The sequence below is a fragment of the Diuraphis noxia genome, unplaced genomic scaffold (assembly GCF_037042655.1).
Source record: "Diuraphis noxia isolate RWA-SAM2 unplaced genomic scaffold, SU_Dnox_SAM2 contig0001, whole genome shotgun sequence".
NCBI classification, from domain to species: domain Eukaryota; kingdom Metazoa; phylum Arthropoda; class Insecta; order Hemiptera; family Aphididae; genus Diuraphis; species Diuraphis noxia.
In genome coordinates this window covers 20,253,921-20,269,483 of record NW_028301711.1, presented here as the reverse complement: position 1 = coordinate 20,269,483, position 15,563 = coordinate 20,253,921, and the positions used below count along the sequence as shown (strand labels likewise).

General features: G+C 26.6%; 1 protein-coding gene across 1 annotated transcript; it reads left to right on the top strand.

Moving 5' to 3' along the window:
* Positions 1 to 2,052: 2,052 nt before the first annotated feature.
* On the top strand, positions 2,053 to 11,562 carry LOC107169548 (uncharacterized). Its single transcript, XM_089220528.1, has 4 exons — positions 2,053 to 2,262; positions 2,357 to 2,515; positions 3,996 to 4,358; positions 11,345 to 11,562. Exons 2-4 carry the CDS (start codon positions 2,431 to 2,433, stop codon positions 11,350 to 11,352), a joined length of 456 nt encoding a protein of 151 aa, XP_089076654.1. The 5' UTR covers positions 2,053 to 2,262; positions 2,357 to 2,430; the 3' UTR covers positions 11,353 to 11,562.
* The last annotated feature ends 4,001 nt before the right edge of the window (positions 11,563 to 15,563 follow it).

Genomic DNA, 15,563 nt, shown 5'->3' with positions numbered 1-15,563 from the left:
TTGTTTAATTTAATTTAAATTATTTCAACAACTCATAAAATTATAGACCAATAATTGTTGTTGAATATTTCAACGATTTTCACTGAATATACTGTATGGCATATTTTTATACTTTTTAGCGCATTAGTCATAATCACTGAAAATCATAGAATTTAAATAGGTGATCACTTACATAATATATTTTGACTAAAATAGGGAACTATTTTTATCTTGGTACTTAATATTATGGTTTGGTATGTTTTCCGAGAGGTTTGAAGTAGAACAATCTTTTTTAAAAATTGCAATAAGTTTGGGTGACCAAACCATTTTTATTATCCTTCAATAGAAAAACATCGTTTAATTCGTTTTACAACAAATATTTTTATTTTTAATTTTATGACCCATATTTGTTTCATTATACGTAATAAGTTAATAACTCACTCTAACACATATAACGACTTGTTAAAAATAATTTTTGAAAGTATTTAAATGTTGAATAACTTACTTAAATTAAAAATTATTTAAATTTAGTTTTTAATAGGTATTTAAATATAAATGGATTCAAAAAGTATTTAAAACACTTTATGCAAAAATTAATTTCCTCATAATAATTTTGAAATATTTGTCAAATATTTACATTTACCGAGCATGACAAAATTAAACAACCGTAGGTCGTTGACTTGTCGACGACTGGCCTTTATTGATGCAATAAATAGTCGAAAACCTCACTACACGACTAAAAATTTATTTTAAATGAATTTCGTAATTAATGTATTAAATACAAAATTAATGAATTAATTAATTAACATAATAAATATTTTGTAAAAATGGTTCACGTATAATACATTTAATTAATTTAAATTTTAAATAAAAAAAAAAATTGTAATTAAATTTGAATGTAAATTTAATTTGAATTAAATTGATCAAATATTACATACAATTTATATTTTAGAAAAACCCTTTTTAGGGATAATTACCTTAAAATGGACGTTTTAATAACTTAGAAATAAGTAGGTACTCCTTAGAATTTTGAATTAGTTCCATCAAAAATGTTCTAAAGACACCTGTTAAATAATATGCAGTAAAAGTGAGGTGATTTCGTTTGAAAACTTAAAGTTAAAATGTTTGTATTTACACCACAGGGTACTCTTCAAGTGGTACCTATAAAAAAATATCATGAATTTTAAAATGTAGTCTATAAGTATAGGTACATAAAAGTTATAAAATTTTAAATTTGAATAAATGTACGATTAAGAGGTAAATGTGATGGGAAGGGGTGTTGAGATTATTTAAAAAGTCATCTTGTATATTATCTTAATTAGGTATCTTATGGACAGAGACTACGAATATATTTAAAGTAGTATCCAGTATAGGTACATGGCATTAAATTATAGAAGTAGGATTTCTTAAGCCGTCAAATATTTGAACAAATTTTAAATAGTTAAATATTGTATTAATAGGTTCCCCACAAGAGTATACTTTTATATTTTATCATTATTAATGATTAATCCCCATATGCATAGTTATTTTATGTATGTAATTATTATTTTATTTATTTTATGCATACGGGCATAATAGTTTTAAATAAAACAAATTTTAATAATATACATTACAATATTATTTTTGATACTATCGTATACCACGTAGAGCTATTTCTATAAGCAGGAACGTTATAGACATTTTCCTAGGACTATAGATAGGTATAGGTCGAATGTAGAATGTGGAATATTGTGAGATGTATTTAGTGCCAACTGACTGAATGACATCTTCCTCGATATAATTTAGTAAAAATAAATATTAGTTTCTCGTAAGTATATACGTGTCAGTGCTTTGAATATTGTGGGTAAGATGACGCGAAAAGTGAGAAGAGAGAAAATCAGTAAAATCGTAGTATCTACGGTGAGTACACGTCCGTTTGAGGTCATAAAAAGAAAAATGTTAAGCATAATCTGGATTTATTTTATTTTTCACCATAGACGGCCAGTAGTTGTACCTATAGTTATGTCTAAGTACCGTTTGAAACAGAAGTTAAAGATAGATAGTTAAGCCGATAAACAATTGCATTTCTCACGTCTGTTGATAAAATAAAATAGGCCGAAGGAGAAGACGGCGAAGGTACCGAAGACGAAAAGACCGAAGACGGTTTGACCACCGAAGGCGAATCGGTCGCGGGCGATCTGACGGACGCGACGGAAGACCCACAGAGCGACAACGAAATACTCGAACCAGAACCAGTGGTTGAACCCGAACCCGAACCTCAACCACCGTCCCCGGCGCCAGAAGGTGAATTTTGATCAAGTTTGACAGCAATTGTCCAATCTTCAATGTGAACACGTTGACCAAATTATTGTTATTTTTTATTTTTTTTCTACACCAGAACTTTGGGCATACCTCAAGGACACCGTGTGCTCGAATAACCCACTCAGTGTCGACGACCTAGTTGATAAGCTCATGACCGCCGTCACGGCCATACCACAACCCCTACTGAACTCTGTGGTCAAAGACACTATCAAAAAACAAAAATCAATTGACGAAGGTGATTAAAAAAACTTTATAATAATATATTATAAATTAGCCACTATAGGCGTGTGTGTCTGTGGACAAAAGTGAGTTGGCTGGCGGAGCAATAAGTAGCCTATCAAATTGTTTTATATAAATATATAATATATATTTTTTTTACGGTCATTAACATTAGGTGTCATTGGCTTTGGCTATAGATTTGGCGACCTGTGTTATCTATCACCTCGTCAAAATCTATATTATCACTATATATAGGGCTAGGAAGTGGTTGGATTTGCATGTTTTTTGGGGGGTATTTGATTTATTGCTAAGTTAACTAGCTCGAAGTTAGTTTCAGAACATTATGAAAAAAATATTAAAAGTTAATGAGGCATATTTTTGCGTGTTTAGTAACTTTGAAGTTTTAAGAGCACATTTCTTGATTTTACTATTTTTTAAAACATATTTGAATTATAGGTAGGTACATATTAAATCACAATATATACCTAGCGCATAAAATGGGAGAGCTCAACATACACATAATAAATAAAACACAAAATTAATTATAACAATAAAGTAAAATAGTATAAAATAATAGAAAACAAGTTTAATATGTACAATCATTGAGGGTGATACTTTTAACATAAAACACTAATAATTTCGAAGTTTTATATTTTTATTTATTATTATTTTTTTTTTTTTTAGAAATATTGAAATATAATGAAATCTACAACTAATTAATATTCCTAAAATTTTCACATTTTTGTCATATGATAGACATTGATAAACATTACTTTGGATTTTTAAATGCTAACACGTACCTACTTTTTGATATTTTAAACATAAAAATTTGAAAAATGTTAATACTTTTTGAAATAATGAGTGTCTTACATTAATAAATATGATATATTATACAAATTATATGAATAAAATGAAAATTGTATTAATAATAAAATAATAGCCTATACTTGGTGCAAATTGAAGATTTTTACTAAAAGCCAGAATTGAAGATTTTATAAATAAATAAAAAAAATAAGAATACAGTGGGCTAGATTATCTAAAACCTGATAGTAATTATTATAACAAAACATAATACATAATATTATATCTAATTTTTTTTTCAACAAATTATCACATTAAATGCTGTTGCTACATAACTATAATATGTATTGTGTTATTGACTTATAATTTTGTCAGTTATATAATTCCAAGCATATCACATTTTTTTCTATAATTTTACATTTTATTTATTATTTGTTTATTTACCACCCCTATTTTACGGGCTATATATTGTAATCGTATATATATTAACTTTGAGGCAACTGGTACATTTGGTTGAGGGCGACTGGTACATCTTTAAAACAGCCTTGGGGGGAGACAAATGATCAACATCCCTAATTCCTTGTTACTTTGACCAACCACCTGTTGAATCAAACTCATCATAGTTCACAGCATGGTAAAATGCTAAGATTGAGCCATTATTATATACATTATTATTATGTTTTTTACGTACACAGGACTCGAAGGTGGTCCCCCGGCTGAAGGTGACCCCGCAGCACCCACTGACCCGGCCGACCCTGCTGCACCCGTCGACCCAGCAGATCCGGCAGCACCCACCGACCCGGCAACCGAAACGGCCGCACCGACCGACCCGGCCACTGAAGCGGCGGCACCAGCGGACACGGCCACCACGGCGGCGGAACCGGCAGACCCTGCCACAGCCGTACCATCAGCTGAAGCGGCGGTGGTAGTAGCTCCGGCCGAAGGCGAACAACCGGGGGCCACCGAGGAAGTTCAACCGGCTGAAGCGCCTGCCGCCGAGGCCACACCTGACGTAGCGCCTGCAGCCGAAAGCGTACCGGAACCTACAGCAGCTACAGGTGATTGCACAATAAGGGTGGTGGTCTGATTTCGGGAAGGGGTGACTCCAGAGACCTCACCCCAATGACCGTGTTCCTAAAAATTGTAAATAGTTAAAAACATATTATGCTACCGAAAATTTTTTTAAATTATTACTCTGAACTCTGAAGCCTCAGATCAACGGATCAATATATTAAGGTTGTCATTTATATATATTATATATATATAGTGACGTAGCGTGTTACTAATATTAGGAGTTGGAGGTCCCCATAAACACCGAAATTAAATTATTAAATACTACAAGAATGGGCATTAACGAACTAAAAAGTTTTTTATTAGTGACGAAAAACTACAATTTCACTTGATTAAAGTTTAAAAAAAAATTAAGAATTAACTTTGAACTTATTAAATTAAGTAACATTTAAAATTGTCTAATGATCGTAGATTAACTTAACTAAACTGAGTTACCTAAATAGAATCATTAACTTACTCAGCTTTGTAAATAATAATTATAGAAGTCGATACTAAAAAAAAAGCGGGTAAGTGGATGTCGCTCTGCTGTACATTAGGTGGTGGGGTGGACCTCTGACTAGGGTAGGTTAGATTTGATAAAATGATAGATGCCTATCATTGTATACGAAAAACGATTTTGAACGGAGATGATATGTCAGTCTAGGATATATTATAGATAATTAAAAATTTTCAAATCTTTGTTTTAAAAAGAAAATTTTGTATAAATTTCTAGCTTAAAATAATTTGCGAATTTTCGTAATTTTTACGTATTTAGTCAATATTTGAACTTCAAATGCTAATAAAAAAATATTGTGCATACGTATTGTTATAATTTTTTAATTACTATAAGAATAACTTATGAGAAACTTTGTATTCAATTTTTAAGTATTTTGATAGGGCCGAAAAAATTTTATCAACCCTTCAAAAAAATTTTTCAGAAAAATTGAAAATTTCAGTTGTCTATTGATATCTCAAAAAAAGTCAAAATATTTTTAAAAATTAAATCATGTAAAAAAAATGCCAATCTAAATAACTGATAATATTTCACGTATCTACGACTTATACTTTTTGAATAATAACAAATATTTAAAATCGTTTCAGGATAAATCGTTATCGTAACGTTATTTCGTAAAAATTTAAAATTCAAATGCACCTCAAATTTTTCCTATAATGACGCTTCGAGTTTTCTCTTTAGCTATTTAACTTATGGAAAACTTAGTGTTGTATTTTTAATCCTTAGTTATAAACAGAAAAAATTTTATGATTTTTAAACTTCAAAATTACATGCAAATTTTTCGCGTTTTCGACATATTTCGTAAAAATTTGAAATATAAACGCTCATAAAAAAATTTTGACTACCGATTTTTAATTTTTTTTTTAGCTACAATAAGAACAACTCATAAGGAACCTTGTATTAAATTTTCAAGTTTTTTTGGTCGTCCAACATTTTTTTACCGACACTTCAAAAAAAAAAACTCTCAAAAAAATCGAAAATTTCAGTGGTCTATAAATGACTCAAAAAAAGTCAAAACTTTTTGAAAATTAAACTGTATATATACAACAATAACATAAACATTTGGTGAAAATTTCAAGTATTTACAGTGATTATTTTTTGAATTACAACCATATAAAAAAATAAATTTGGTCAAAAACTGGTTTTGCGTAAAAATTCCAGTTTTTCTGTCATTTTAGATTCTGAACGAAGTGATGAATGTATTGATTTTACAATGATGTTTTTTTTTTTTTTTTGTGTGTACAGCATAACTAGTCGAAATAATGCTTCGATTTCAAACTTTGGGGGTGGTTTCCGATGTAAAATTGAAGATGCTTGGTGCATTATAGAGGTCAAAAGTAAATATTTTCCAACAGTTTTCAAAAAAATCGAGAAAAACAAAAAAAAAAAAATTACAGAAAAACGGGAATTTTTACGCAAAATCAGTTTTCGACCAAATTGATTTTTTTATATGGTTGTAATTCAAAAACTAATCACTATAAATACTTGAGTTTTTTTGAGTTATTTGAAAAATAAGCTAAGTTGAAAAATCATAAAAAATTTTGCGTTTATAACTAAGGATTAAAAATACAACACTAAGTTTTCCTTCAAGTAGCTATAGAGAAAACTCGAAGTATCATTATAGGAAAAATTTTAAGTGCGTTTGAATTTTAAATTTTTACGAAATAGCGTAACGATAACGATTTATCCTGAAACGATTTTAAATATTTGTTATTATTCAAAAAGTATAAGTCGTATATACTTGAAAATTTTATCAGTTATTTAGATTGGCATTTTCTTTACATGATTTAATTTTAAAAATATATTGACTTTTTTTGAGATATTTATAAATGACTGAAATTTTCAATTTTTCTGAAAATTTTTTTTTGATGTGTCGATAAAAATTTTTTGGCCCAATTAAAATACTTGAAAATTTAATACAAAGTTCCCCATAAGTTATTCTTATAGTGATTAAAAAATTATAAAAATATATAGGCATGATTTTTTTTTTATAAGCGTTTTTAGTTCAAATTTTTACGAAATCTGTAGAAAATGCGAAAATTTGCAAGTAATTATGAAGCTGAAAAATCATAAAATTTTTTGTGTTTATAACTAAGGATTAAGAATACAACACTAAGTTTTCCTTCAAGTAGCTATAGAGAAATCTCGAAGCGTCATTATAGGAAAAATTTGAGGTGCGTTTTGAATTTTAAATTTTTACGAAATAGCGTAACGATAACGATTTATCCAGAAACGATTTTAAATATTTGTTATTATTCAAAAAGTATAAGTCGTTTATACTTGAAAATTTTATCAGTTATTTAGATTGGCAATTTCTTTACATGATTTAATTTTAAAAATATTTTGACTTTTTTTGAGATATTAATAGACAACTGAAATTTTCAATTTTTCTGAAAAATTTTTTTGAAGAGTTGATAAAATTTTTTCAGCCCTATCAAAATACTTAAAAATTGAATACAAAGTTCCTCATTAGTTATTCTTATAGTAATTAAAAATATATAAAAATACATAGGCACAATTTTATTTTATTAGCATTTGAAGTTCAAATATTGACTTAATAGTTAATACATAAAAATTACGGCAATGTTCAAATTATCTTAGATAGAAATTCATAAAAAATTTTCTTTTTAGATGTAAGATTTGAAAATTTAATACAAGGCTCCTAACATATTTGTACAATAGCAGTTGAAAAATAAAATAAATATATATGAATAATTTTTTTTTACATCCATTCAAATTTCAATTTTGACAACATACGTAAAAATCACGAAAGTTCGTAAATTATTTTATTCTAGAAATTCATAAAAAATTCTCCTTTTATACCTAAGATTTGAAAATTTAATACAAGGTTCCTAAAATATTTTTACAATAGCAGTTGAAAAATCAAGAAATGTATAATCACATTTTTTTTTTATAAGCATTTAAAGTTCAAATTTTGTCTAAATACGTAAAAATTACGAAAATTCGCAAATTATTATAAGCTAGAAATTCATAAAAAATTTTCTTTTTAAATCTAAGCTTTGAAAATTTAATACAAGATTCCTTACAAATTTGTCAATCTTCATCACAAAAAAAAATGTCAACCGGAAATTCAAATTAAATTTTTATTAGCATTTGAATTTCAAATATTGACAAAAATTCGTCAAAACCATGAATATTTGCAAATTATTTTTTAGTTCAAAATTCATAATATTGTTTGTATTTATATCTAAGGTTATAAATTTAAAATAAAAATAAAATAAAATAAAATTTAACACCAAGTTTTCCATAACTTTTGCTTCAAATAGCTATAGAGAAAATTTGAAGCGTTATTATAGGAAAAATGTTTTGAGCGTTTGAGTTTTAAATTTTTATGAAATCGCGTAATGATAACGATTTATCCTCAAACCATGTATTCGTATATATAAGGTATTATGAATTATGATAACTACATGATAGCTACACTAATTGATTAACCATGCCTTATGAAAAATGCGTCTTAATTGAAAAATAAAATATTTGTTTCAAAATAGAATATATGACAATATTTAAATATAATATATCCTAGACTGACAAATCATCTCCGTTCAGAATCGTTTTTCGTATACAATCATACCTATCATTGCATTCAAATTTAATCCTATCCATTACAGACTTACAGTAACCCACTTGTAACCTACAGTAGAGCGACATCCACGACTTACCCGCTTTTTATTTTTATTTTTTCTTGATTTTTTTGAAAACTGTAGGGAAAATGTTTACTTTTGACCTCTATAATGCACTCTTCAATTTTACATGGGAAACCACCCCCAATGTTTGAAATCGAAGCATTATTTCGACTAGTTATGCTGTACACAGACACAAAAACAAAAAAACACACATCATTGTAAAATCAATACATTCATCACTTTGTTCAGAATCTAAAACAAATGATTATAATAATTGTTTTATTAGGCATTTAAAAATGTATTAAAAACAATTACACATCGTACATTTAAAATGTTAAAAATTAACTTGACGATCGTTCGTTTGATAAAATAAAAAAATCATTAACTTACCCAGCTTCTTTATAAATAGCTTTTTCTAGTTTTATGTTAGAAGCTAATAAAAAAATATTTTAACTATAATTATTTATTGTTTTAATATAGGCGCATACAATAATTGTATAATAAGTATAATTATTACACTTAAAAAGTTACAAATGAACTTGTCGATTTGAACTCCTAATTGACTAACCATCATCACTAGGTATAGAGATTCTTTTCCTCTCAAACTTTTATGTATAATTATTACAAATAACGGAAGTGAAGAGCAATATCATCGTAGTAGTGTTGTATGATAAATCACATTTAAATCCCTCGAGGTGAATAGGAATATTACAGTATGTAAAACGTAACTTATAAGTTATAAGTCATTTCACATCGAGTTGGAGTATTATTGGCGCGAAAAATATACAAAATCGTAATACCAATCGTTTCCTCGTTCTGAATCAAAATAATCACATAACATTTGTTATTATATATATATATATATATAGATCTTAAAATGGGATTTTTCGGTATAATAAATGAGTTCTCGTCATTTCAAATCTCAAGGGTAACAGGAAAAAGTGCGAGGTATCTAGTTCCTAGTTGTTGTGCATATTCGTATTTAGTTTTTTCAAAGTAAAATTGTTCCATTTAATGGTATGTTTTTATTCCAGCACTGAGCAAACCACATTTTGATTAAATTTTACCGATAGAAAATAAGGAGTCATCCTCATTTTTACATAATATTTAAACAATTAAAATTCAAAATTTTATCTTTTTGTATAATGATTTTGTATAAATATTGAATTTATTGGCGATTTAACATTATTTTTACAATCACTCTTTTCCACTAACTACCTTACCGTACAAATGTCTGTTCTTACTTTGAAAATATATCATTTGTGTATTCGAGGTAACGAAAAACGACTAATTTTACACCGAGTTATAAAAAACGTAAAGCTATTAAGTGTAATGGTAATTTCAAGGGGATTTAAATATTTAAATTTAATTTGAGATGACAATAAATTTGAGGTTGCAAGTTTTAACATGATAAGAATCTATTGTAGTGATATTTTACCAGTGCTGCACTGTTATTTGAGTAAAAGTATCAAAATAATTTTTAACTAGGTTCTAACTGTACGAATTTAAATACTTTCTCGAATTATCTGTATTTAATATCAAACACTAATTTGCAAATATTTGAATAATTCTTTTTAGTTTATGTACATATTCTATAAAAATTGAGAATATTATACATAATAACATGTTTTTTTTTTACTGTGAATTATACTTAAATGATAATTAAATACTTAGACATACGCAGTTGAATATATTAAATTTTAGCTTCATGATATGATGTGAAATATAGGTATGCTATCCATAAAAAATAAACTTAAAACATGAAAATCGGTCCGGTTGATTATAAGACAAAAAAGTTATAAAAAATTTGAAAGTATTGAAACCATATATGAATAATATATTTTTTATATATGCTTAAAATATTTTTTTTGCCAAGTATTCGAATACGTATTTTAAATACATTTCAAAATAAGTACCTCTATCTGTACTTTAATACTTTAAAAAAAGTATCTTTCACATGTTTAGGAATATTGTATTATACCGTATAGAACCTTAAATTATGGGACATTGTACACTGGTTATAAGAGCATTTTAAAAACCATAATAATAGAAGAATTATTTTGAAATTAATTAATATTTAAGTCAGGTTATCAATCCAGCTGAAATAGTTACCTATTAGCGATCAGAAATAATTTTATTTCAAAATAATGTAATTTCACTTCAATGTAAATTGTATCCTTAAAATATCAAATTAATATTCTAGTTATTTTAACAATTTTATTTTACGTATGTTTTTTACACAACCTATAAAAAAATAATTTTATACTATGTGTTTAATAGCACGTAGATACAATTTTATACCACACAGAGTATACCTATTATACAATCATCTAATATACAAATATTCAAAACTTCAATGTTCGAATAAACGAAAATTATATTACATTTTTACATTATTACTTATTATAATTTAAAACAAGTCAATACTTAAAAAAAAACCAAATTATGAACATTAAATAGAGGTTCTCAGTAGCCAAAAAAAAAAAAAAAATAGATAGTTGCCAAAATATAAATTTTATCAAATAATTATTTCTAAACTCTATAATATGGGAATATAATTTGTTCCGGCGTTGTTTTAAAATGTGTTTAGAAGCCAGGAATTTAGATCGCTCTTAGAGCGAACTTTCTCAATTTGTATAATATCTTGCAAAATCATCTAAATGGAAAGTTAGAAAAATCAATATAATATATTTATTTACATTTTCCAGCGTAGCTCTTTGGTAGGAATGATATGATAGTTGTTAGTCTGTTGCAACACATTAATCTGATTTTATAAAAAAAATCATTATTCAGCACGTGTGTGAATACCTAATGATTAATTTTTATTTTCCAGCTGAATAAATAAAACAATGCCCCGGGACAAGAGTTATTCGACCGTGCATTCTGGATGTTTTACACACTTAACATCGTCAAATACAATCAGCGTTATTTAACTATTGTATTTTTAACATTTTTTTTTTTTTAAATCACCCTAGGGTATATTGGATATTTATAAATTGTATAATGCATAAAATTGTTTTCCGTATTGAAATAAAATACCTAATGATCTTATTTTTCTTGATTTTCCACGTAAAGCTATTTATAAAATACCTACGTGAAAAAGATAATATAATGTGTGGTTAATAATTAATAATATAATAATATAATATAATACATGCCTAGAACATTGTCAGAAGAGAATATCCGCGCGATTGGATATTTTCTACCAAAATGATAGAACAACCTCGGTAATATTTTAAAATAGATTGAACAAAATACACAAATTTCCAATATTTATGTAAATATCCAAAACCCAAAGATATTCATCATATGTTTAAATCAAATTAAAATTCACTAAATCATACTATGTATAATGTAGTTACGTCATCGAGCATAAATTATAAAAATTAATTAATATTTTTATCCTTGAAATAAAAATATTTCGTTTAGTTATCACCAGGGTTTAGAAAATCGAAACTATGGATTTAATGCATTAAAAAAAAATCTTAAACAGCACTCAAAATACCAAAATTCAAAATGTACCAAAGACCAAACACGAGTTTAAACTCTAAAAACTATAGGTAAGTGTTAATTATTTTTAATTAAATATGATATAATAATTAACTGTGTCGTGAGTACAGGTTTTGTAAAATATGAATTTACGAAAATTAAAAAAATAATTCATTTAATAGAAACCATTAAAAATATCGAAAAAATATATTAAAAATAATCCAATAAGGTCATAAAAATACCAAGGTAATAAATCAAAATGTAAAAATTGCAAAATCAATAGTTATATATATTGGTAACTAATTTATTCAAACTTTGAGTCCAAGTTTAATATACTGTTTTACAGTAAATAAACTAAAAATATTGCATATTTTGTAGTATATTTTCATTATTTCACCTATTTATTGAAGAATTATATTGTGGTTCTAATTTTACAATAAATACCTACAAAATATTTGTTATACATTTGCATACTAATGAATATATAGGTGCTTGTAATAATTTATATAATACTGATTTTTATGCACTAAAAAATATCAAAGTATTTCATATAACGTGCAGTCAGGATGGTGAAAATATGCAAGGCAAAAATTTTTAATTACGAAGGGTGATATAATAAAAAAAAAATGTACAATTTTCATTTGATAATTGTTATTATAATAATTTCCTAAAGTAGTAAAATGATTTAGAATAAGTTAAACAATCTGTGATTAAGCAACTGTCTATCCAACGAACCTAACTTTATTTAAATTACCGTAGAGAGCTAGAAAAATTAATTTTTTTATTTTCTACTTGACTGAACAGTCTTTAAATTTTCTCTGCGATATGCAATGAACATTGAAATTTGTTAAAATATGCACAAATGTGCATATAACCATTAAATATGCAATAATGTGCAACAAGAACTTGTCATAGACTTCAAATTATTATACAATACGTATAGATTACTGACAAAAATCGAAAAATGTGGCAATAAAATAATATTACACAGTTATTAGGTGCGTAGAAATCCACGCTAATAGGTATAAATTGTATTGTTGGACCTCATACTTTCATACAAAATAAAGTATATTAAGCGTGCTACTTAAATCGAATTATATTTTGTACGTAACTCATGGAGAAGTATTCTATTCGAAAAATAATGTATTTTTGTTTCTTAAACATAATTAATGAATTGATAAGAATGCAACAGCGATTATATTTCATACAAAACAAGGTATTTTTAGAAGGGGTGCAAAGTAAACTCAACCTCTAGATATCTATTATTGCGCCAAAACAAAAAATATGAACATTTTTTAATAACGAAAAATAAAGTTATTTAGTTATGAATATAATATGTTTTATATGGTATTAGTTTCAATATAATATGTAACATGAATAAACAAAATATGGTGCAAATCAACCACTTTATATATATACGTTTATGATAATAGATACAAGCTTGAAGATTATTTTAATGCTGCGAATGAAAGCTAGAGATTACAAAGCATTCAAAATAAGTAATCGGATTAGACAAAATTATATTATGTAAGACCGTTATCAAAGCTTCGTTTTTCGTAATTTTACGACTTATATAATATTATTACCGCGATTACTAAGTAATGATGGTTTTAATGTTTTGTCTCTCGTAGTCATCATTTCGCCCGCCAACATATAAATTCTATACCTAACTTACTAAATATTTATACAGGCTCGAAATAAGTATGACACGACAAACGATTTCCAAAACACTTTATAACACCAACTACAATAATATAGAGTCACGACTTCATGAGCTTATCTTTTGAGGGGGAATAGCCCCCAAACAAATTTAGGTGGGTGGGTAATTTCGTTAGGTGTTAAAGGTATGTATTATATATAAGTACGATTAAATGATTCCCTAAAAGTTATGTCGATATATTGCGGTACACTGGTACAGTGGTACTATATAGTGATAACAACATAATATTAAATTGAATTCAGTGTAGTATTTATTATGGTCAATTAGCATTATTATATTCATATAATATCACGATTTGAGATAGTACTATTTTTTCCACAAAAAAATATAAGTTTGGTGTCCATTTTCCTCGACATTATTTTCAACTAACATTATGTCCACTATTTTAGGGCGGTTTTGTTGTATTGCGTTTCGTATTATGTAAAGACAGAGTAATAGGCTATAGCCTATAGAATCGCATGTTGTACTTATCGGTTGATGATTACATTATGGTATTGGCTATCTATATGAGCTATATCGAAAAACACTGGTCGGAGTAATTACAAAAAGTAAAATAATTATTTTTTATTACCTATGTCTATTTTTTCTTCCCTTTAACAAATATTTATTTGTTGCTGAAATGTCCTATAATTATAAAAAAAAAAAATATAATATTATAAACAACTTTTTATTTCTTTTTTTTGTATCTATCCATAAATTATTCAAATAAACTATTTCATTATTTTATTTATTATTTGTTGGAGGAAAATGGTCAAGAATTATTTTTTATTTTTTTAGAGGAAAATGTACAATGTACGAGTAGGAAAAGGTGTTGTTGATGTAGGTTTTTGGAGGAAAATGACTACGGCCCTTAAATCATGTATAATAAACATTGTAATTGTAGTTTATCACGATACAATTATTTTTAATTCTATTTTTAGAATTTAAAAAATTTTATATTTATATTTTTAATATTTAATATATAGTCAAAATATAGGTTCCTATATTATAGGCAGGCTTACATTTTATGGTTAAGTGGTGGGAGGCGTATCATTTCAATGTTTGCCCACCTAAAGAAAACGGACGTGACAAAACACATTCAAATCTTACTGATTTTTGCCAGATAATCTTATTTAAAAGCTGGATTCCGAGTAAACAAACCAATAAAATATATTAGGTTTACAATGTACGTTAATTTCGTTTGACTTAATAAAATATTATTATATTGTAGTGTTTTAAAAAAGAAATTTGATCGTTAAGATATTCATACACACTTTGTTTATATACGAGATACGCCGTGCGTGATTGCAACTGGCAAGGCGATATTTATTTCAGTTATAATTGATAAATATAAAAACAAAAAATAACATTTTTTTACATAATGAATTTTTGATGTTTCTTAAAATGTATTATAATAAATGAATGATGACATTGCGTCAGAGATATTTCATACAAAACAAAATATTTTTAGTGGTACTTGCCACCACTTGTACAAGTACGTTAATGCCTATTATGTTATTGAATATTTTTTTGTTTAATTTATAAAATATAAGCATTTCAATGTAAGTACTCATTTACTATGGTCTTTTACGCTCTATAAAATGAGTATTAACCATCGTACACCATGATATGAAATTAATCATTTCTTAAGGAACCATGTTTTAGATAAATGCGTTTAAATCCAGCTGGTTAACGATAAAGCGTTATACAATTTCTTGTCATGTCCATAGAAACAAAAATTCAACGTTTTTATTCTTCATGCTTTTAAAAAATCCGTTTACCTGTGATGATTTATATTGTAAAATAGTATATACGAAAATATAGCATTTTTATTTCTTGTTTGAAATTGGTTATAAAGTTGAAT

What these genes read in the sequence shown, in the direction of transcription:
- LOC107169548 (XM_089220528.1), top strand. Translation starts at nt 2,431, where the DNA reads ATGACCGCCGTCACGGCCATACCACAACCCCTACTGAACTCTGTGGTC. An exon ending in ACAAAAATCAATTGACGAAG is followed by an intron (nt 2,516 to 3,995) that starts GTGATTAAAAAA and finishes TTACGTACACAG; the next exon opens with GACTCGAAGGTGGTCCCCCG.